Source organism: Amblyomma mixtum, chromosome 2 (assembly GCF_055824585.1).
Source record: "Amblyomma mixtum isolate Tamu chromosome 2, ASM5582458v1, whole genome shotgun sequence".
Taxonomy (NCBI): Eukaryota; Metazoa; Arthropoda; class Arachnida; order Ixodida; family Ixodidae; genus Amblyomma; species Amblyomma mixtum.
Genome location: NC_143013.1, coordinates 207826646 through 207849770, shown reverse-complemented (window position 1 = coordinate 207849770; position 23125 = coordinate 207826646). Strand labels below are relative to the sequence as shown.

The window sequence follows — 23125 nt, the reverse complement described above, 5'->3', positions numbered from 1 at the left end:
CAGTCACCTGGCAAAGGGAACCACAGGCGGGCGCAAAATAATTTATCCGTCCCCCATCACCTCCGTTTCACAGACACTGAGCACGCAGCATTGTGGGTTTCATTCTCGCGCAGTGTTGTTGATCATGACTGTTAGTGCAGTAGAAAAACTACGGAGACGCTTAAGCCACCCTAAGAGTGGAGTGCGATAGGAATAGATTTAAGATTTGTTACAGCTTCTGTTGAAACTTCATACTGGTGTGGCACCACAGGGACAGGGACAGAGAACTTCTGCGTGCGTTTGCGTCGGGTTCTTTGTTCATCAGCCGCCATATTGATTTCGCTTTCTGCTTTACCAGGTATCTCCTTTGCTGTGATGGTGCCAACATTTGCATACATCGTAATATCGCATTTTGTCCGATTTTTGATATTGATTTTATGTCTAGGTTCCAGGCAACTCGTCAGGCGGGTTGTGATGACGTCAGGATGTGAGGTGGCCACTCTAGATCAACTTTTAATTTAATTGACAGCTGCCACGGTGGGCAGGTTGCTAAAAACTTGGTGTCCAGGTTGCAACCTGGACACCAGGTTGTGAGGACGTCACAGCGTCACGCAATCTCTCTCGACCCATCGGCGAATTTCTTGACAGCGAACATCTTTTGAGTTCTTGGTGTGACAGCTCGAATACTGTCGCATTAAAAAACCTCAGTATGCATGAAGACTGGCATGGGAACAACGAAAGGCGTTGTTCACGCACGAACAGCAACTATAGCTCGGAGAAGTGAAAGGTCATCGGCTGCAATAAATGCCTCCTCACAGCGGCCAGCTTGGCCTCGAAGGCGACGATCTCGTTGACGACATCGGCCGCCTGCACGTTGGCGCCCATGAGCAGTGCGCATCGGTAGATGTAGATCTTATATCGGTGCAGGATGCGGAAGAACGGAGACCGGAAACGGCCCCTCAGCACCATCGGCTCCACGCCGAACGACGGCTGTCCGATCTGCATCGAGGCGCAAGGAGGAAAGAAAATGAAGCTTGTTAGCAGCTAGGCCTAGATGCACAAGGGTGTGGGTCGCGCGTGCAGTCATGTTGAAAAGAGGCGCTTAAATAGCATGCAATGTTGGAAATACCGAGGCATGCGTCTGTTTTGACAAAAAGACAGCTATTATGTGGACGGATTGGAAGTGGTAGTTATTGACAACACGACGCAGTAAAATCTCAGGCTTCTCAACCGTGAAGGGGCCCTTTGGAAGAAGTAATCTGTGAGATTCTGGGATTCCGATTATTCCAAGAGTGTTCGAGAGCGCTATGAATATCATTTTTGCACGATTAATGCGCACCAATATTTGCAATGGTATGTGATTTACTGCACCCAAACTTTGTTGAACACGGCAGTCATTGGTATTCTATATCTATGCGGCACCAGACGACCTTTTACCGAACGTTTCACAGGTTTAGTGCTTTCAGTTGGTAATTCTGCGATGTCAAGTACCGCTCAGTTTCATTTGGCTCCGCAACAGGTTTCTATACTGCAGCTACAGTTCTAGTCCTTAACGGTTCTACTTCTTGATTCGCTTGCCAGTGTTTTAGGCAACAAATCCCACGGCATGAACATGACGGTTGACAAAGGGCAACATATTATTTTGCCTGGATGGTGTCGAAACCAAACAGCAAGCGCTCCATCAATGCGCACAGCCTGGAATCAAGCCACTGGCACCGGACACAGTTGCGTGTTTCAGCGGCTGCTCGTCTTGTAGGCTTTCGTATTAGATAGCCTCATTACGCTGCCTGCTAACGCACCATAACAAGATTTTTCGTAATCTAACTCACTGCGGAGGTAAGCTTCAAGACACTTAACGTGCACGGGCGCGAATTTGACAGAAGTTGACGCCGCCTACGTAGGCGTTTTCTTCTGCAAACAACATAACAGGGAAATCGCTGACCACTATAATAACTCCTGCTTACACCCTAAGAACTGCCGCACTATCAAAAAGAGTGAACTTGCTACTCTGCTCTCTTTGGCAGCTGCTTACTCTGCCCTAATTGCCCAAGGAGTGGAATGCTTCCTTTACCACAGAGTAGGAGAGAAGAACTCCCTTCTCGCTCCATCTGCTGGCAAAAGAAGTTGTAAAATAGGCACATTATTTTTGCCTTTGTGATCTGAATCTCCTGGAAAACACTACCACCGCCGAATACACTGAATGAAAAAGGTGATCTCGTTTTAGCTGCTGGAAAAAGCAGTCATGGTTGAGCACTGTTTTGCAATAAGTCGGATTCATCGATGGCATGAGCCGGATTACGTATGTGAGCGCGGCCTGCCTCGTAACTGTACAAGTTTCTGAGAAAAGAATACAGCTCTAACGTCAAGAGAAAAAAAAGTATATGCTCTTTCGGGTGTGGCATTAATATTCATACCTTCGTTCCACAATAGCGTTCCCCTGAGAAAAAACACTTCGCAGAAACGTCCGATGATACAGATGAAGGAAAACATTACCCCTAAATTGCCTCGAATCTCTCCAATTCGCTGCGAAACGACACCGTGAGTAAGTCATGTTGCAGTTATAGTATGGTTTGAATGATCAACGTGAAATTTAAGCTACACCCGCTTTTTATTTGAATAAAATATCTAAGAGCACGCCAGTTATCTTCTGGTTACGGCACTCGGCTCCTGGCCCGAAAGACGCTGGTTCGGTCCCGGCCGCGGCGGCTGAATTTCGATGGAGGCGAAATTCTAGAGGCCCGTGTACTGTGCGATGCCAGTGCACGTTAAGGAACCCCAGGTGGTCGAAATTTCCGGAGCCCTTCACTACGGCATCCCTCATAGCCTGAGTCGCTTTGGGACGTTAAACCCCAATAAATGAAATCATATCAAATCAAATCAATCAGTTCCCTTCGTAAACGAAGAGCCGACCGCTAACATACCTTACGTCATAAAATTGCTTTTGCATTAAGAATCCTGCGGTGTGCAGCTATGGCTTGGCTTGTTTCAACGTTTACTGAGCTGTGGGAACTGTAACAGGGCAGCGATATTCGAATTACTGGCTGTGTTTTTCCCTGAAGCTCGGAAAAAAATATGCAGAACAGCAGCAGCGTTTCAGAGCGAACCGCGTATACTTATTTAAATGCGGTAACGATGGCTTCAGCGGCGGCTGAACGCTAGCACTCTTCTCCCAACTGAAAGTTCCGCTCGGCGGATGGTTTTTTTTTTCTCCACAAGTTACGTACCAAAACGAGTAGAACTACTCCCACACTGGCTGTGGCTGCGGCGATTCCGGAAAAAGGAGTGAAATATGGGAGAAGTTTCTACTCCATCGAAAGGCGGTCACAGCACGCCATCACTTCCAAGTGTGCATTGACGCCTTATCTTTCACATAACAATGCCATAACATGCACGGTAACCACAAGGATTGAATTGATCAAAGCATTTAGGGGCTTGTTACTTGAGCAGCGGTCATGAGCGCAACTTACGAAGGGTAAAATGTAAGTGTTGTTTTCAGTAAAAAAAAATTGGCGGGGGCTTAGATTTGGTTAAGCCTGGTAGGTTGCGAAAGCAGGTATTTTATACTGCATATGCAGCGCTTCTAGTGGGAAGAGCGCAGCGCGCCGTGCCAAGCGGCCGCCGTTACTCGACGAGCCGAGTTGGTAGCCCGTCTCTCACTCCTGGTATGACGTCACGCTGTGACGTCACTAGCCATGGTAGGACGTCAGGGGTTATTCTAAAGGTCAAACGTGGCGAAAGGCCGTTCTTGGGAAACGCCGTTCTTGGGAGTAGTATTGCTTTCGCAATAAAAGACATTTGGCCGTCGTCACTTCTCCCGTCTTTGCTTTTCGTTCGTCGTTACTTTGGTGCTACCACTTCCATGGGCCGCTACCACTTAACCGAGTTGACCGTCCTATTGTTTGAGAGTGCACAGTGCCGTCGCTTTGTGCACTTGCACTGAGCTGCACCTGCACCTGTTCACCCGCGTACATGTTATACGGACAAATGCACGCAAAGCAAGAGGTGTCAGTGTACCCACATAGATCAGGTATCTGTCGCTGTTGTGGTAGTCCACTCCAACACGGACGGAGATGATGGCGTCCAGGCCTAGCTCCCGGATGATGTTGCCCAGGATGAGGAAGGTGCGGAACTGCGCCGTACGGTTGAGCATGGGCCACTGCGCGAGCTCGAAAAACTGGAGCAGGTCTTCCACGGGCTTGGTTCCCTTGCTGTTGCGGAGGTCTGCGCCGGGTGAACGAGATGACATTCGAATTGGGAGCTCGCTGAATGTTTTAATTTGCCGTACGGAATACTGCTGAGAAATTGGCTGGAGCACTTAGCTGGAGTATAAAACAAGGGCAGAAATGCGGAGCCCGGTGGTTAAGGAATTTGAGTAGATGTATGAGGTGCTCGATGTTTCGTTCAAAAAATTACTTGTATAGTTTAATAAGCTGCTCCTGTAATAATGTTTCACTGAAAGATGTTTGTTGATTCATATGCATGTGATTTTTTTTACGACTGATTATTTTTTTTCTATGTCTATGCCACTCGAAGTATTGAGCAAGAGATAAAACAGTGGAACGCCGAATGCGCCTCCGAGGGATATTAGGCCGAAACTAGAACTGACTGAGAACGAGCTCGAGTAGAGTGGCGTGCAGGGTGGGGAAGACCTCACCGATGTTGATGCAGCCCTGGTAGAGGGCCGATGCCTTCTGGGTCGCAGTCTGGTCCCGGTACGATATCACCGTGTTGTTCAGAATGTCTGCAACAGACAATAAAGCTCCTTACAGCACGACCACCTATCACCATGGAATTCGCTGTGACAACTGTAATACGCACGAAGTAGCTCACCCTTCAACTTTGCGCTGACGTTATATCGCGGAGATGTCGTAAATTTTAAATACCTGCTTTTTTATTTCGACACCGTCAGGCTCAAGCAACTGATTAGGTGCTAGTGAAGTGAAGCGAAGTTTATTTTTGACATCGATTTGTCAGAGGTCACGGGACAAAAGGCAATTCATTTTTTGCCTGAAGTGGCCCCGTCACCCGTTACATTGCTCAGGGGGTGGCAAATTACAGAGCAAAGTACACAAAGCAAAACAAGAAAAGTAATAACATCGCACACGTACTACATGAATTATATGTAACGATCAATGAGTAACACATAATTAACACAGATGCAATGGAAAATGAAGCAAACAACAGCGCATAGCTAAAATGTCTATAGGACAAAACAAAAAAATTGAAATAGCAAACAATGAGATACACAGAATTAACATACAGGCAAGGGGAGAAATAGCACGCAAACCAAAAACAATGAAATCCGCATCGCATACCTCCTACGTCTTTAGAACAACAAAACCAAAAATAGCTAACCTGTACATACACCAAGCGAGTAAAAAAAAACAGAAAAAAACTTGAAACTGGACATCGGGGAGACAGGACAGAAGGTACATTTTAACATTGTTCTGAAAGTTACGGGAAGACGCGTTCAGCTATTGCTGAACGCGTCTAGTTTGCTCTCTTTTTTCATCATGAATATTCACCGAGTAGCCCAAACTTCTGCTTTCCTGCACGAAAATGTGCTGACTGTCACGAACACGCTAAGCGACTACTTGGTGCTCTATCCTGAGAAATGACGTGGACGCATGGAGGAAGTGCGCTTGTCCAGAATATAACCGAGCTAGAAATGCAGGCGCACGCGCTCACCACTGATCTCGTTCTCGACGCGTCGGTGCACCTCGGAGAGGGTGCTGTGCACCACCTCCTCGTGGGGCACCCGCGCCGCCTTCATCCAGCCGCCGCAGGTGAACTCGTAGAAGTCCTCGCATGGCTCCATGAACGAGATCAGGCTGGAGCGCATCATGGAGCCTGCGCGCCGAGACTTGGTCAACGCACCACTTCAGACTTTTGAAGCCTCAACATCGCAAGACTGCGCAATACTGAGAGGACGTGGTTAACAAAAACGTTGAATTTTGAATTATTTTACTTTTCAAGGCAGAATTGTTTTTAACGTAACACATCAAGGATAAAAGGCAAACTTTGCCAGCATATAGATTATACGTAGAAGTTGTGACACTGTGGCATGCGAACTACTGGAAGCGTTTTCCCACTTATTTAATTTCCGTACATTTTAATGTTTAATTTTATATACTACTGCTTTGCCTTATATATTCTGTACTATTTGAATTACCTGACGCTAATTTCACGTCAAACTTGTTATTCTTGTTGTTTTTGTTATGCTTTATGTTTTCATGCCTTTGTATGACCGTTTCACACCACTGTCTCCCCCCCCCCCCCCCCCCCCCCCCGCTTTATGTAATGTCCCAGACGGGATTTTTAAGGGTTCAATAAATGATGATGATGAAGCGCTTTAGAGCCAGAGCTTTACTCCTCGGAGTGCAACTTCCGATTTCGATGTGGATGAGGCAGTGACCTTCAATGCCTCACAGGGTCAAACCGAACTTAACTGCGTGATGGTATGGCCCAAGCTATGGTAGTGGCACCTCGTGATCATGACTATATGACCACTGGATACCAGGCCTTGACTCTGACCCTTGACCTTGGAATTTGATTTGAGACAGTGGAGACACCACGCTTAACAGAGCTTCCGCTCCTATAACTAGGTTCAAGCCATGTTGAACCCCAGCCGTTTTTTTACCAGAAAAAAAAAGGTTACGTGTATCAGTGACACTTCAATCTGCTTGAAATGAAACAACTATTTCTTGGCGAATTTGATAGGACGAATGCAGTCGTGGGTGTTTATACGTGCGCGCGTACTTTCTGAATAAACAGTTGTATCAGCGCCCGTCTTGTCCGCTTTACGTGTAGCGCTAAAAAGAATTCCGCCTTGAAAACATGAACCAACTAGTCTCTAAGAAAATGCTGCTCAATTATTTACCGCATGAGAGAAGCGAGCGAGGAAAAAAATAGGAGCGTTGGATTCGTTGGAAGCACGCTCTGAATTACGGCGTCATTCGGCATCACATAAGACATTGTCTGAATACAGGTCTGCTATTGCTTACAGCGTGCGGCTGAGGCCAGGAACTATTCAAGACACCGGTGCGCAAATGTTCACACGCATCGAATGAGACCTCCAGCGCACCAGCTGCTTGGCCATTGCGTTTAAGTGCAGTGTAATTGCCTGTAACAACCAGCATCTCGTTTTTGGGAACACTTAAAGAGCGCACTATCCTTTTTGGGTTTTGGCTTCTGCAACACTGGTAGCCACAGCCGCGGTACCGCCCCATCAAGTGAGCCTCGGCAATGGCTCGCACGCTTCAAGTCATAATGTGTGCGACCTCGTATTTCAGCCTGCATATGCAGCCCCACGCTTGCCGAGCAGATACAGCTTGCCGTATCAAACTTTAGTCACAGTTCAGAGAATACGTAATGGCATGAAAGACAACAATGTTTGAGCCTTCATTCGAGGATTGCTTTGTAAGTATGCGTGACAAGCACTCTTTTTGCTGTTTTCAAACTGGTTTCCTCCTCCTTGTAGCATCAAAAAAAAAAATGATGTTCAACGTTAGCAGAGATTTGTTATCTTCTTTACGTGAGGTAAAGTGGAGTTAGGGTGTCGCGGATGCCCTTACCGTAGTCCCTACAGTCTTCGGACTCGCACGTGAGCGACACGTTGCTGTACGGGTTGTAGGGTCCCTCAGCACGCGGGCACTCTGCGAGCAGGAGGGCGTCAGTGGAACAGAGTTAATACACGTAGAGAACTCGCAACTCGTTTTTTATTTATTTTATTTATTATTACCCTCAGGGTAAAAACATTACAGAGGGGAGTGGGTTTTAATCAATAAACAAACAAAAAATGTGCACAACAACAAGAACATACAAGTAATACTGTAAGTGGCAGTTAAGTTTGGTTAAGAAATGATCTAAACAAAGTCCCATAACACTTAATTAATATAACACAATGAAATTCGCGATAACGTTTGAGTGTACACAGTGGTGAAATTAAATAATATATGAACACACAAGAAGAGAGGTAGGTTTTATACAATGTTAAGAAAAACTCGCATGGTCTATATTGCACACGGCAGACTGAAATAACCAAAATTTATCGATTGTTGCAACGGAAGAGGGAAGGCGGTTCCAGTCTTCAGATGTGCGGGGTATGAATTAATCGGAGAAACATTTAGTGTTTCATGAATTTATGCCAACCTTGTAAGCGTGGTCAACGCGTGATGATACATATGAAGGCGGAATGAGCAATTTATCGTGTAAGTCATCATGGTAAAATATCTTATGAAAGAGGGATAACCGTGCATGCATTCGACGAAATGTGAGGGGTAGCAGATTGAGATTAGATTTCATTGAGGATACACTAGCGGTGCGATGATAATTAGAGAAGATGGAACGAGCTGCATTATTTTGAATCATTTCTAGATGGTTAATGAGATCAGTAGTGCCCGGGTCCCAAACTGAAGATGCGTATTCAAGTTGCGAACGAACTAACGTTTTGTAAAAGAGAAGCTTGGTACTAGAAGGGGCCGAGCGAAAGTTCCGTTTTAAGTAGCCTAGCATGCGGTTAGCTTTGTTGACAATGAATTCGACATGACTGTTCCAGCTAAGGTTAGAAGCGATATGAATGCCTAGGTACTTGTATGACGCTACTGATTCGAGAGCTACATTGTTAAGGTGATACGTAGGTGAGTTGCTAGATGACCTTGATACGCGCAGGAATTTACACTTGTTAACGTTTAGCGTCCTTTGCCATGCTTTGCACCAAGAGGAGATGTTGTTAATGTCAGGATCCTATAGTTAGGATCCTATAGTGCGGAAATTAACCAAGGCCAGCATTACAAGGCGCAAGTGGTACGCAGATGTCCAAGATTCTCGGACAAAAAATTTGAAAATTGCAAAACTGTAAGATGCTATAATGGAAATATTGCAGGTAACGGTCCATTCTTCTTATATGTAGCAATATCCTGCTTGAAAAGTGTTTCCTGTTTCCATCGGCCTAATCGAACAGTTGAGACTGCCATAGAAAACCAATGGGGAACGCTTTTGTAAATTGTAACTTGGTTTCTGAGGAAAGAAAATGGCGCACTATCTGTCTATCATATCTCGGCGGACATCTGAACCGCGCCATAAGGGAAAGGAGGGAGGTGGGAATGAAAGAAGAAAGTTGGAAAGAGGCAATAGCAAAAACTTTACAGAAAAAAAAGTAGCAAGATTGCCGTCGGGTGGTCTGTGGATATGTTGATCGTTATAGTGATATCTTAAATTATATGAAAAAATTGCGCTCAACAGCAGTTTCCCGCTCAAAAATGCTTTCCTCCAGAAATACAGTGGCTACAATGTGAAGGAGGTCAAGCACCCCCGCTGACAGTGGCATATTCATCCAGCTTGAAAACAGATACTGGAGGAGACACTCAAGCTCCGCCTTAAAGGTGTGACGCGATAGCCTAAATGGGTCAATGCACATGTGTGCGGAATTGGTCTCAGACCCCTCGTGGCACAGTGCTGCCGCTGTTAAGCGATGCGCTACTGCCCTGCGATGGTAGGTGCTGGCACAGGTCGGGCTTGTGCGTCCCGTGTGGCTTTTCCCAAGCGATCAATCATTAATTTGACTGTCACTTCCCACGGTGCTCAGTTTTCTCACAATCCGGCGGGCCGGTTGTGATGACGTCACAAGATTACGTGACCTAGGTGTCCCGCCTAGGTTGCTTGTCCGGGGATTTCTCGCTTCCAACGCCGACGACGGCGCCGCATTTTCCGCGGAACGGGAGGCTTAATGCTCTCGCGTTAAAATTTGTGTGACAGACCTCACTATTACAGTAAAAAGCGAGCGTATGGTTCAGGGGTAATGTGAAAGACTTGCTTCGTTCTCTTTAGTAATGTATACCGGTAGGCCGTCTGTGTTGATAATATCCGCGTGATTTATACAAAGGCTTAGGTTTAGGTTTATGGGGGTTTAACGTCCCAAAACGACTCAGGCTATGAGGGACGCCGTATAGTGAAGGTCTCCGGAAATTTCGACCACCTGGGATTCTTTAACGTGCACTGACAACGCACAGGACACGGGCCTCAAGAATTTCGCCTGGGGGAAGGGGTGAAAAAAGAAGGAAAATAGTCGTTGCTGCGCTGTACATAATGAGCTTCCGAACCCAATATCAATTGGGGTTCGACGATACGGTGTTGGCACATCCGAATGGGGAGGACTGCTCGTGAAACTAAGTTTCATCAACGTCACTGCTTCAGAAATCAGCCCCTGCAGCCAAGAGTTACTTTTTTGTGAAGATCATCTCCGAGTATTCGAGACAAGACTGATAGGGTGCGCACGCATGAAATGCACCACCCTTCTTTTCATAAAACGGCAGAGTCGCAACCATTGTGTCTAGACTGTTCATCATCATCATCATCATCATCATCATCATCATCACCAGCCTGACTACACCCACTGCAGGGCAAAGGCCTCTCCCATGACTCTCCAATTAACCCTGTCCTTTGTCAGTTACCGCCACTGTATCCCCGCAAACTTCTTAATCTCATCCGCCCAGCTAACTTTCTGCCGTCCCCTGCTACGTTTGCTTTCTCTTGGGATCCACTCCGTTACCTTTAAGGACCAGCGGTTATCTTGCCTTCGCGTCACATGCCCTGCCCAAGCCCATTTCTTCCTCTTGATTTCAACTAACATGTCATTAACCCGCGTTTGTTCCCTCACCCACTCCGCCCTCTTCCGATCTCTTAACGTTACACCTATCATTTCCCTTTCCATAGCTCGCTGCGTTGTTCTTAACTTAAGCTGAACCCTCTGTTAGCCTCCACGTTTCTGCCCCATAGGTGAGTACCGGTAGGATACAGCTGTTGTATACTTTTCTCTTCAGGGATATTGGTAAGCTACCATTCATGATCTGAGAGAACCTGCCATATGCGCTCCACCCCATTCTTATTCTTCTAGTTATTTCCCTCTCATGATCCGGATCTGCGGTCACTACCTGCCCTAAGTAGACATATTCTATTACTACTTCCAGCACCTCGCTACCAATTGCGAACTGCTGTTCCCTTGCTAGGCTGTTGAACATTACTTTGGTTTTCTGCATGCTAATTCTTAGCCCCACCTGTTCTGCTCTGCCTGTCTAATCTGACTGTGCAGCCTGCTCGTGCCCCCCCCCCCCCCCCCCCCCCCGCCACCGAATACGGGCCGGTGTAGTTTCGGCTACTAGGCTTTGTTTCGGTGCAATGCCAGCAGTGGGGATGGGATGGCCGGGACCCATCCTCTGGGGATGCAAACCCCCAATGGGAGTGGCAGCGACTCCCAGACGACTGTGAGGGCCAGTCGTGCACGTGAGGTCCGATGCCTGAGCGGAGGCAGGCCTGGGTTTATACTCAGGTTGGACCCACGAAATCCGGCCCGGAAGGCATGTCAAAACGCCAAAAGGTTTTCAAATACATGCTACCTTCCTCTGCGCGCGGGGGCGTGCAAGTCTGGCTACCGACGCGTCGGTTTCTGGTTGCGGAGAAACCAGGTCCGCGCGGGGGTTCATAGTGGCCAGGCTCTGAGGACCGCCGCCTCGGGGAAGCGGCCTTACGGCCGGCCGCAGGCTTAACCGCCTGCGGGATGCCGGGGGATGAGGGCTTAGTACAGCCTCGTAAGAGTCTGGCGAAAACCGAAGACGTGTGGAGTACCGGTGGAGTAGGCCCGGGTCATCTCATCCTAAGCCACGTTCTTGGTTAGTGGCCCGGTCGCCCAGCCTTGAACACTCTCTCCTCAGTAGGAGAAGAGTAAGCTAGGAGAGGAAATAAGTGCATGGATGGTTGGAGGAAGCACAGATGGACCCCCCGGAGTCTGACCAGTTCTGAGGCCGCGAGGCCGTTGACGTTCTGGACCTCCACTGGCCGGGACTATCACACATACTTCCGGAGTCCGAAAAACCGCGAAAAACCTTCGACGGCTAGTAGCCGGCAGGTGGAAAAAGCCCTCTAGTGAGCAAGAGGAGCCCCAGGTAGCTACTGACCCCGTGTTAGGTTTTCCTGTCTCCGACGGTCGGAGCCCGTTGCGTATGGTGGGTGGTCGGGCATCCCGTGAGTGGGGCCGCACCATTGGGCAATCTCGATGCTCTCCCTGCCCTGGCCAGGCGGGCCAGTAATGGAGTCGAGATAATTGAAGGATCAGAGCAAAAAACCTCGCTTTCCCCATTCCCTTCCCACGTCCCATTTCCCTTTCCGCTACTTCCCAGGGGAGGTCAGGGGAGCCTCCCCGGGCCCGCTCTCTCGGCTGTGGGTCGCTAATGTAGCATTTTCCCTAATATTTTATTTTTCCACCCTCGGGTGGTCAAAATACAACTTGCCTACGGGCCGCCTCTTTTATTTTACAATTGGGTTAAGCCTGTTGTGTGTAAGCGGTGCAGGCAGGGGCCTATTATTTTTATTTCCTTTTCGGTTGCCCCAACCTATTCAATGTCTAACTGATTGATCATGCTTTGCAGTTCTTGTCCTGAGTGGCTTAGCAAGGCAATGTCATCGGCGAATAGCAAATTACTCAGGTATTCTCCATTAACTCTTATCCCCAACTGTTCCCCTTTAAGTCCCCGGAATACCTCCTGTAAGCAGGCAGTGAAGAGCATTGGCGAGATCGTGTCTCCCTGCCTGACACCTTTCCGTATTGGAATTTTATTGCTGACTTTATGGAGAACTATAGTAGCTGTTATGGCTAAAAATGCTACTAAACCGTCTTGTTTCCATAATATTAAAGACAAAAATGCGAATACGGCATTTGTATTTATTAAATACATTTTTTTAAGCAAGCGAGCCACCGTCCGCTGCGCTCCACAAGCAGGGAGTAGCAGACGACGCGCCCATCTTAAAGCGATCGTAACGCCATCGCCTAGGCGGCGATCGCGTGGATCCTTGGCGCTCTGTGGAGCACCGCGGCTGTTTTCCAGGTGCCCCTATATAAAAACGTTGATAAGAAAGGACGCGATGTACCGCTCACCCTCGCGGCCGGAGAAGCACTTGAGCAGGATGACGACCATGACGATAAGGGTGATGACGATCAGGACTGCCACGATGGTGACGCATGTGTTGAGAAAGCTGTCCGGTTGGGCCACCGGCTCGCTGTGGTGGTGCACAAGAGTCAGGGGGGAGGGGGTAAGGCAAACGGGGAACTCGGTACAGTGAACCTGAATACGTGTGTGGTCATAGACAGAGTGAAGCGTAGACTGCTGTCCCCTTGGAAATATAGGGGCACTGGGGTAACTAATCAGTGTTTCTACATCCGTAGGTAACATTTCGATAAAGCATGAAATCCGATGTAGACGCTGCTCAGCTTTTATTCGAGTTGGCTGTATACTACAGAATAGCCTAGCTGATTGCAGACACGACTACAGTGCCCAGCATTCATAATTTGTGCGTCGCTGGACGTCGATTCCGCCGAGTTCTGATTACTCTCATTATTGTTAATCCTTTACTGCCTACATCTTGGAGGAGTGAAAGCAACATAATCATTTCTGCCCTATTACGCTAGCTAATTACCCAAACTTAAAAAAATATCAAGAATTTGTTAGTGTCGCAATGTTTTGAGCAATCAATAAAAATGATCTTTCCGTTCGGCTTCCAGAGTGACCTTTGGGTCCATAGCCTCGAGATACTCTGAGTTGTGTTAAATAAGAACTTCAAGGTTCAGAACAAACCCGAAGATCCAGGGACAGTAAGCAAATTTCAGAGCGCAGCTCTTAGGCTCCCGTTCCTGCGTTCGGCGTCGTAGTCGACGTAACACGCCACCTAACAGGTGGCGTTTTACTGCGCGTGACAGGTGTCCCGACAGTCGCAGAGCGAAACGCCACCTGCCAAGGCGACAATGGAGGAATGGACAACCGGAGAACCTGCCAACGGTGAAAGGTGGCATATGAAGAGCTGCGCTCAAATTTTGAGCTTCCGACTATCGTTTGTCAGTTTTTTCATCCAACAAATGCTTACCTATTCTTCTTACAACACGAGCGAGAAAATAAAAGAGCAGAGTGGACGAAGACATGCACTACACAAATCAGTACACAGTGTCTACTTTTTATCGTCAATATTCCAATTACTGTGTTAAATAAAACTTTTGAAATCGAGCCAACTCGGCGCAGTCATACTGACACTGCGTTGTATGGCCTGAGCGGCGTTTTGAATGGCTCGTTTTACAGAGGCAGCTTACTGGTGAGCATACCCGGCACATCATCATAACCATCAGTCTGACTACGCCGACTGCAGGGCAAAGCTCTCCAATTAACCCTGTCATTCGCCAGTTGTGGCCACCGTATCCCCGCAAACTTCTTAACCTCATCCGCCCGCCTAACTTTTTGCCGCCCCCTGCTCCGCTTTCTCTTAGAATCCACTCCGTTACCCTTAAGGACCAGCGTTTACATTGCCTTCGCATTACATGCCCTGCCCAAGCCCATTTCTTCCTCTTGATTTCGTCTAGGTTATCAATAACCCGCGTTTGTTCCCTCAACCACTCCGCCCGCTTCCGATCTCTTAACGTTACACCCGTCATTTTTTTCATTCCATGGCTCGCTGCGTTTCCTTAACTTAATCTGAACCGTTTTCGTTAGCCTCCAGATTTCTGTTCCACAGGTAAGTACCGATAAGATACATCTGTTGCATACTTTGCTCTTGAGGGATATTGGTAAACTGCCATTCATGACCTGAGAGAACCTGCCATATGCGCTTTACCCCATTCTGATTTTTCTAGATATTTCCCTCTCGTAATCCGTATCAGCTGTCACTACCTGCCCTACATAGACACATTCTCTTACTACATCTGGCACCATGCCACCAATTGCGAACTGCTGCTCTCTTGCTAAACTGTTGAATATTACTTTGGTTTTCTGCATATTAATATTTAGCCTCACCGTTCTGCTCTGCCTGTCTAACCCACTCATCATGCTTTGCAGTTCATGTCCTGACTGACTTAGCAAGGCAATGTCATTAGCGAATCTCACATTACTTAGGTATTTTCCATTAACTCTTATCCCCAACTTTTCCCATTTCAGGCCCCGGAATACGTCCTGTAAACCGGTGATGAACAGCATAGGCGAGATCGTGTCTCCCTGCCTCATACCTTATCTTATTGCAGTTTTATTGCTGACTTCATGGAGAACTATGGTAGCTGTGCAATCGTTATGAATATCTTCCAATATTTTCACATAGCACTATTCTGCACCCTGATTCTGCAATGCCTGCATTAGTGCTGAGGTTTCTACTGAGTAGAATGCTTTCTCGTAATCAATGAACGCTATATATAGGGGCTGGTTATATTCTGCGCATATCTTTATCACCTGATTGGTGGTGTGAATATGGTGTATTGTCGAGTATCCTTTACGAAAGTCTGCCTGATCATTTGGTTGATTGAAGTGTAAGGTTGTCCTGATGCGCTCAAGCAAACTGTAAGCTGTTAAAACCTCTGTAGAGACGTCATGTGTATAATGGTTCGGGAACTTTTTTCTAGAGGTCGCAATTTCGCCGGTGTTCAAGTATACCGGATGATCTTTTGTTAACGTTTACGGATCTGTGTTCGAAAAACACTGAAATATCCATCGGTGTACTCTGTACAGTTGGATTTTAGAGCAAGGCGGACATTATGTACTTTATATACCTCGACTAGAAGACGAATGCTAAACAAAAAAAAAAACAACTTTTTATTATTTGGTTTTAGGACAAAATTACTTTTAAAACTGAAGGATTTCTACATAGAAAGCGAGACCATGTTCCTAATTTTTTTAATCGATATTGTGGGACGAAATATCGAGTATCAAAAATATGCTTGTGTAAGCTCGCTGGGATCGGTTTCCTGCAGTGTACATTAACAAAATGGTGCCGCTTCCATTTTTGATGCACCAAATACGCACGCAGTATTGTGTACTTTCAGGTTTAGAAGCAGTTGATGTGACTTTCGCGAACAAACCAGGCACAGCGTCGTAATTTTCCAAGAGTACGTTAGCCAACTCAACACGTTTACAAAAGCGTATCTTTTGTTTCTAAATATATTTCAGTATTTCTAACCGCAGTGCTGATTCATAAAACTTAAAAAAGTGGGCTTGCCTTCAATGTTGAAGGCCTTCAATTTCGGAATATAATTGTATGCTCTCAAACGAGAATATAAGTTAATTTTCGATAATTATTTATGAAGATACGGTGATGAAGATGGAACTTACAGGTGTCCCCCTGCCGGTGCAACGGCTCCTGGTCTTCCCTTGCTGCAAGAGCCGGTGTTCAACAAATTACAAGAGGCCGTCCACACCTCTGCCGTACTGAGTGCCCAATTTACGCTACGCCACAACACACTCATAAGGAGAGCTCCCGGCCGCACCACCATTACGGCTGCAGATTCTTCCGAAACACAGATGCCACGAAAAGAAATGTTTCGAAACCAGAGCGTGCAGTAGACTAACAATAGGTACATTTCTGTGCATGCAAATATAGAGCAGTGCATCTATGTGAGTCCTTGCGACAAAGGACAACAAAACATTACAGAATTGCGCTGAAGTCTGCTTGAGAGCGGGAGTGCGAAAGCCTTTCCTATCAACTCTGTCTACCTCCATTTTTCTTAGTTTTTCTTTTTCTAGTGTTCATTATTTTTTAATTTTTTTTGGTGGTCTTGATTTTTTTAGTTTTTGCTTATTGTTTCTCGTTACATATATGTTGCTTATCAACTGTTGTTTAATCAACTTTAACATTTTATGTACCATACAACTTATGATTGACATCTATTCGCGGGCAACTTCCGTCCACAAACTTCCGTAACAAACTTCCGTACATAAACTTGCGTCTACAGCTTCCGTCGACACCACCCATGAACCAAGAAAGGCTTACGCCTTAAAAAACTGAGCTTTGCAAGCAGCCACGGCTGACAGCTCGCAACGGATTGGCCACGAGTCGATAGGCATATGTTGCGGCTGCAAAAACGGCAGTGGCCAACATGTTCTTGGTAGCGGACCCTGCCGGCTGGCAGTTGGCCGCAGAAGTTGGCTAGATGTTTTGCGGGGAAACGATTGCCGGAGTTTGCCTCACAAGTCGGAACGACTAGAATTGGAATATAACTTGTTCGAGGAGCGGCAGGCACGCAACCTTCCAAATGACTTATCGGCAGATAAATTTTGTCCCCCAATGCATCGCGAATGAAAGTAAGATATGATTGCGGCGGACAAATTGCGATATGCAGTGGAATTATCCGCTTTGTCGGGGCGTGTAGTTTGAAGAGTGTGAACTCAATTCAGACTGTTTACACTGTTTACTGTTTAAGTTTACAGCATTTAATGCGGCGCAATTTTTTTTAAACCTTGTTATGCAACAGATAGCACTGACAACTGAGACCGCAGGACACTAGAAGCGGCAAGTACAAACGTCATGCTAAAGTTAAATCAGGGCGAAAAATACTTGGTCTGGTTTAACTTGAGTATGCATCTGTATCAACTAGCCTAGTTCGCCGTCCTAATTAATAGAGAGCTCCGGATTTCGTCTCTTTGGCGCACCGCTTTAACGCCGGCCCAGCTGTCAGCCATTCGCCGCGTGGGAGAGCAAAATTATCAATATCGGTGCAGCGCATACGAAAGAGGAAGAGAAGAGAGACAGACGCTTTAAGCTGAATCAGGTTCAGGAAATTTTCAGCTGAATATTGTTGGATCTTGAGGTATTACAGCGGCAAACTGGGCTAGTTGTTGGATGTTCGTATTGAAAATGGGGTAACTGCGCACGTCCCGTGCACTTCTGTGTTTGTTTTTCTAGAGCAGTCACTCCATTTAGAAGACGGTTCTTAATGACCGTAGATTTATTGGTTTATGGTTTATGGTTTGTGGGGTTTAACGTCCCAAAGCGACTGAGGCTATGAGAGACGCCATAATGAAGGGCTCCGGAAATTTCGACCTCCTGGGGTTCTTTAACGTGCATTGACGTAGATTTATTGTTTACTAAGACTAACAGGAGGGTCATCTAAGCGATATAAGGTTGTGCGCACGTGTACGGGTATTGGTATTGTCGGTGGTTCTTTGTTGTCTTATGAGGTTTGACGACCCAAAGCCACTCAAGATATGAGAGACGCCGTAGTGACGGTCTTGGGACAATTTCGACCACCTGGAGTTCTTTAACGCGCACTGAGATCGCATAGGGCATGGGCCTCTAGCATTTCCATGGAGGTGAAATGCTGGAGGCCCGTGTATCCATCGAAATGGGACAACCACGGCCGGCATCGAACCCGCGTCTTTCGAGTCAGCAGCCGGACACCAAAACCATTGAGCCACCATTGTTTAGTTGTGTATTCTGGTTTGTACAACCACTGACCTTCCAAATGCAGTAACCAAACGTTGCCTAAACCACTGGGCAATGACTGCAGCCTACATTGTGTCAGTACTGCTCAAGGGTTTTGAAGCGAAAACCTTCACTAGGCTAGTCTACACCGCGCTTCGCGTGAGCCGGAGGCCACATTTGCCACTTCTGCGCATGCGCGAAACCGAGCGACGTCACGCGCAGCGCAGGTGGACGCCGTCTCCGTAATAAAAAATAATAAAAAGAAGCACAGAAACGAGAATAAAAAAGAAATGAAAGAAATAAAATATGAGATATAAAAAAATAAATTAAAGACATACAGTGCGCCCGGAAACTCTCATATCTCGGTGGACACCCGAACCGCGCCGTAAGGGAAGGACAATGAAAAGAAAATTGGTTTTAAGGAACGGAAACGACGCCTGTCTCTCTCATATCTCGGTGGATACTCGAACCGCACCGTAAGAGCCTTAAGGAAAATGAAATGAAATGAAAATTGGTTATAAGGAAAGGAAATGCCTGTCTCTCATATCTTGGTGTACACCCGAAAGGAACGGACACCACAGTACATGTCTCCAAAGCAACCTTCTAAGACAGCACCGTATTCAGTACACGCACGTCTCCTCCTCCTCCGTACAGGCAGTGTGTGGACGGCCGAACGCCTCCACCGTTATCGTGGTACTCCCAGTGCATTGTGCGCGAACTGCGACTGCCATGACGTCAAACCAAGCGTAACTGAATCTTTTCGCTTGGATATCCAGGCTTAACCACAGCTAAGCCGCTGCCAATTTTTTTATTAGTGGCCATCTTTCTCACGACAGTGCGGTTGCTGTACGGAAAGTTGTCAATTTTTATCGGCACCGGTGTAAAAACTGTAAATTGTTGGCTGCAGGTTTACCATTGAGAAACGACACATGGGCTATGCGAGGGACGACGTAGTGAAGGGCTCGAGATCAATTCAGATCACCTGGGGCTCTTGAACGAGCGCTGACATCACGCAGCACATGGCCGTTTTTGTACTTCGCCATCGAAATATGTTCTTGCGGCCGGGATCGAACCTACGACTTTAAGAGCAGCCGACCCCCAAAGCCGCTGGGCAACCGCTGCTGGTTCAGCACCACTGTGCGCCGTGCAACTGCAGGATCGACGGGCACGGCACTGGCAGGGCCACATTGGAATTAGATTTTGGCTCTGTGTTGGTGGCGTACTTCAGGTCATTCGCAGGCTACTGACAAACACTAAGTTGCGTGGACTTCGACACCCTCGGCGGCTGGACCGTTGCGAGGGTGGACAGGTACACAGGCCCGATTTTCGTCTGCTTTGGTTTTTAAGGAAAATATTGTGGCAAAGATTGCGCTGCGGCAATACCACCGTTGAGGGTGGGCGGCAATGCTATTATTGTACCGAGCACCAGGTTTTGCGGCCGGTCCCGCTGCCACCTAGGTTTTGATGAGTCTGAACGGGAAAAATTGTAAGCTGTCACGTAGTTGAGAGTGGGCGCAGGCGTGAAAGGCATGGCAGGAAAAGAATATCTCAATTTAGGACAGCTCCCTCCCGAAGACAGTTGGCTCGTAAAGTAGCACACAATCCTTCGCTCGATTCGGTGGTCGGATTTTGATGGAGACGAAATACTAGAGGCCCGTGTACTGTGCGATGTCAGTGCACGTTAAAGAACCCTAGGTGGTCGAAATTTCCGGAGACCTTCACTACGGCATCCCTCATAGCCTGAGTTCCTTTGGGACGCTATATAAACACCCGTACATGATAAACTAAACCAGTGTTTCAAAAAAAATTTAGTTTTTCGGTCATGGTGCAAGCCACCCACCATGGAGTTCAAAAAGGGGACGCGACAGGAACTTGAAAGCAAGTGCTGCCCACGCCAGCTGTACACCTTAACTATAACCAAAAATCTCTGCGCCTCCCGTAACCGAGAGTAGAGTAAGCATGAAATGTTTACGGGCCTAATGTCATCTCGGTGGACACCCGAACCGCACCGTACAGGAAGGGAGGTGGTGGTGGTGAAAACATTTATTCAGAACAGGAGGTGTTTGGATCGGCCCGTAAGGGACCGATCCTCACAAACACTAGGTGGAGGTCCCTAGTTTGGGACCCCAGTGGCGGTAGCCGCCGCCCGGGCGCGCCCGACCAAGGCTTGTTGGGCCTGTAAGTCGTGGCAGCCGAGCAGGGTCGCCTCCCAGTCCTCCCGGGTTGGGTTGGGGATAGGGGGAATGGCCGGGTTGGAGGGGCAGGCCCACACCATGTGATAGGTGTCCGAAGACACCGCACCACAGTGCGGGCAGCTGCCGCTAAAGGAGGGGTCAAAATGTTTTAGTGCTGCCGGGCACAGCAATGTATTGGTGAAGAGGCGGAGAAGAAGCCGCTCATCCGCCTTCTTGAGGCCTTTACATGGGCTAGGGTAAAGGCGATGGCTATCTTGAAAGTAGGTTGCGATATTTTTGAACGTATAAACCGGATTAAAATCGGGTTCCTGATCAGGTGGGGAGGAGAAAACAGCCCGGTGAGAGAGCGCGCGGGCGGCTGCGTCTGCTGCCTCGTTTCCTGCCAACCCCTGATGAGCAGGGGCCCATATGAGGTGACGGTGTGCGGGGTCCGTATCCCGTATGCAATTTTGGTATATTCGATAGGCTAGGAACGCCACCACCCGTTCAGCGCGATGCCTTGTCATTTGAACGCAAGGTTTTTTGAGGAAAGGAAATGGCGCAGTAATTCTCTGCCATCTCGGTGGACACCCGAACCGCACCGTAAAGGAAGGGAGGAACGCCACCACCCGTTCGGCGCGATGCCTTGCCCTTTGAACGCAGCGCTTCTCCCCCGGATCACGTATGACAACGAAGTGTAACGTGGCATTTATGTGCTTTTTGCACGCGTTATTAGAAATCGGAAATTATAATTCCGTGCATTATCAAACCCACAGCTCCATTGATATCTTGATAAACATTGAGAAGGCACTGGCAGCAGTTATTTTTTGTCTCATTTGGAGACCAACCGGCGCTTGCATGCCGGTCGCGTAGGAGGGCTTAGAGAGTCTCGTTAAATCTCGTTAAGTCTCGTACGGTGCCCGGATGTTCTCGTTTCAGAGCCCGGATGACTGGAATTCAGTGCCCGGATCACTGGAATTCAGTGCCCGGATGAGTGGATTTCAGTGCCCGGATGACTGGAATTCAGTGCCCGGATGATGGCTCTCGGTCTCGGCGTGACGTCACCACACTGCCGACAACGGGAGCTAAAAGCATTTCATGCTTAAAACTATGCGCGTCCATCGCATCGCTCCGGTGTCCTATGTCATCTTTCGGGCAGTAGATGAGCTTCATTGTGTAACAGTCAGCTCGTGCTTAACAGCGGCACCATGTCTTCGGCTGGGAAGCTCAGATGAAAGCGGGAAAACTTGAGAGAGAGAAATAAGCTCGGGAAAACTTTTGTCGCTGGCTGTGTGTCCCGTAACATCCATGAAATGGATTCAACACTTTCCCAAATGAAGCCTGTGCTGTGGGTAAGTGGTTTTGGTGCTCGGCTGCTGACCCGAAAGATGCAGGTTCGATGCCGGCCGCTTCGGTGACATTTCAGTGGAGGCGAAATGCTAGAGGGTGGTGTACTGTGCGATGTCAATGCGCGTAAAGAACCCCAGGCGGTTGAAATTGCCCGGGAGCCTCCTCTGCGGCGTCCCTCATGGCCTCAGTCCCTTTGGGACGTTAAACCCCCATAAACTCTCAACCTTCGCTTGCTTCGACGATTGCAGCGGCAGCTCTGCTCACACGATAGTCGCGCTGCAGCGATGATTGGAACAGGGACAACGGCGAATATACATCACGAAACTTGAAGCGGCGCTGAGCGCTCTTCTTTTCCAGGCGTGTCGCGTATGCTGGCTGTCTAGACCTAAGCTGGGGAGTAGGCAGACGCAATCTTGACGGCGCAAACGCCATATCCTTCTCTCTTCCCTCAGTACGCATGTCGTCCCGAACCTGTGGCTTCCGAGCGATGTGGAGGGTCACAGCCACTAACCGCTATACCAGGGTGACGGAAGGTTTTGAAAAGTTTAGAAATGCAATTTAGATATACGTACTCCTCTTTGAAGCCTGGCCCAGGTGGCGCCGGACTGGAAAGCAAAACACGCAATGTTCCTTATAAGCTGAATCAAGGATGTGATTGCCGCGACAGCGAACCATTAAGGCTGCACCGACCAGACCCGTTTATAATCCTTTAACCACCAACTTAATTTCCCAAAAACCTACAAAATCGGCAATGTTATGGCAATTTTTGGTTAAAGGGCGCAAAACACTTTTCATGGAAGACAATCGCCCTCTGGTGTCGAAAATATCCACCAACAAAATTGCCGAACTTACGTAATTCCTTACGAACTTACGCACCACGTGATCAGCGGGCCTCCGCTGTTCACGTGGTGCGTGTCGTCACAACCATCTAAGGAATTAAGAATAAAGTGACCGAAGACAATCACCGCATTTTTGCCGACGAAGCTTCTACTGCTGTCGCAATAAAATCTGCCATGTGGCAGAAGCAGCTGCCCCGTCCTTTTCTTTAAAAAATTGCTATTTCATCCTTAGAACGACCAAACTAATGACCTCACTTTTGTGCAGCGTCAGAAAACAGACAGTTGGAACTGTATACTTACCCTTGAGTCGGAACCATGGTATTTGCTGTTAGAGATTTGAGTCTGCGAAAACGCAAAACGAGCCGTGAGTATTCATGAGAAGGAGTGTACCGTGTTTACGCCCGCATAACTAGCACCAGACGTATGATCGTACGATTACAGTTCTCCCGTTCGGCACTTCTGAGAGGTGACTATGCCATTGTAAGTTACTCCTAACTTAGCACCTCGTTGGCGGTGCAGACGGGGTACTTTTATTAACGCGAAAACATTAGATTGCCCAATCTC

General features: G+C 47.7%; 1 protein-coding gene across 1 annotated transcript in view; it reads right to left on the bottom strand.

Annotated features, from left to right (window-relative positions):
• LOC149362388 (neprilysin-1-like) overlaps positions 1–22898 on the bottom strand; it is a 57698-nt gene extending 34800 nt beyond the window's left edge. Inside the window, exons 1-9 of the mRNA XM_089569711.1 lie at positions 22862–22898; positions 22295–22327; positions 16110–16151; positions 12908–13029; positions 7554–7634; positions 5668–5829; positions 4634–4720; positions 3998–4200; positions 796–978 (exon numbers count right to left, since the gene is read on the bottom strand). Of these exons, the coding sequence (XP_089425837.1) occupies positions 796–978; positions 3998–4200; positions 4634–4720; positions 5668–5829; positions 7554–7634; positions 12908–13029; positions 16110–16151; positions 22295–22327; positions 22862–22878 (930 nt within the window). The 5' untranslated portion in view covers positions 22879–22898. The remainder of the gene's footprint in view (positions 1–795; positions 979–3997; positions 4201–4633; positions 4721–5667; positions 5830–7553; positions 7635–12907; positions 13030–16109; positions 16152–22294; positions 22328–22861) is intronic.
• Between the last annotated feature and the right edge of the window lie 227 nt (positions 22899–23125).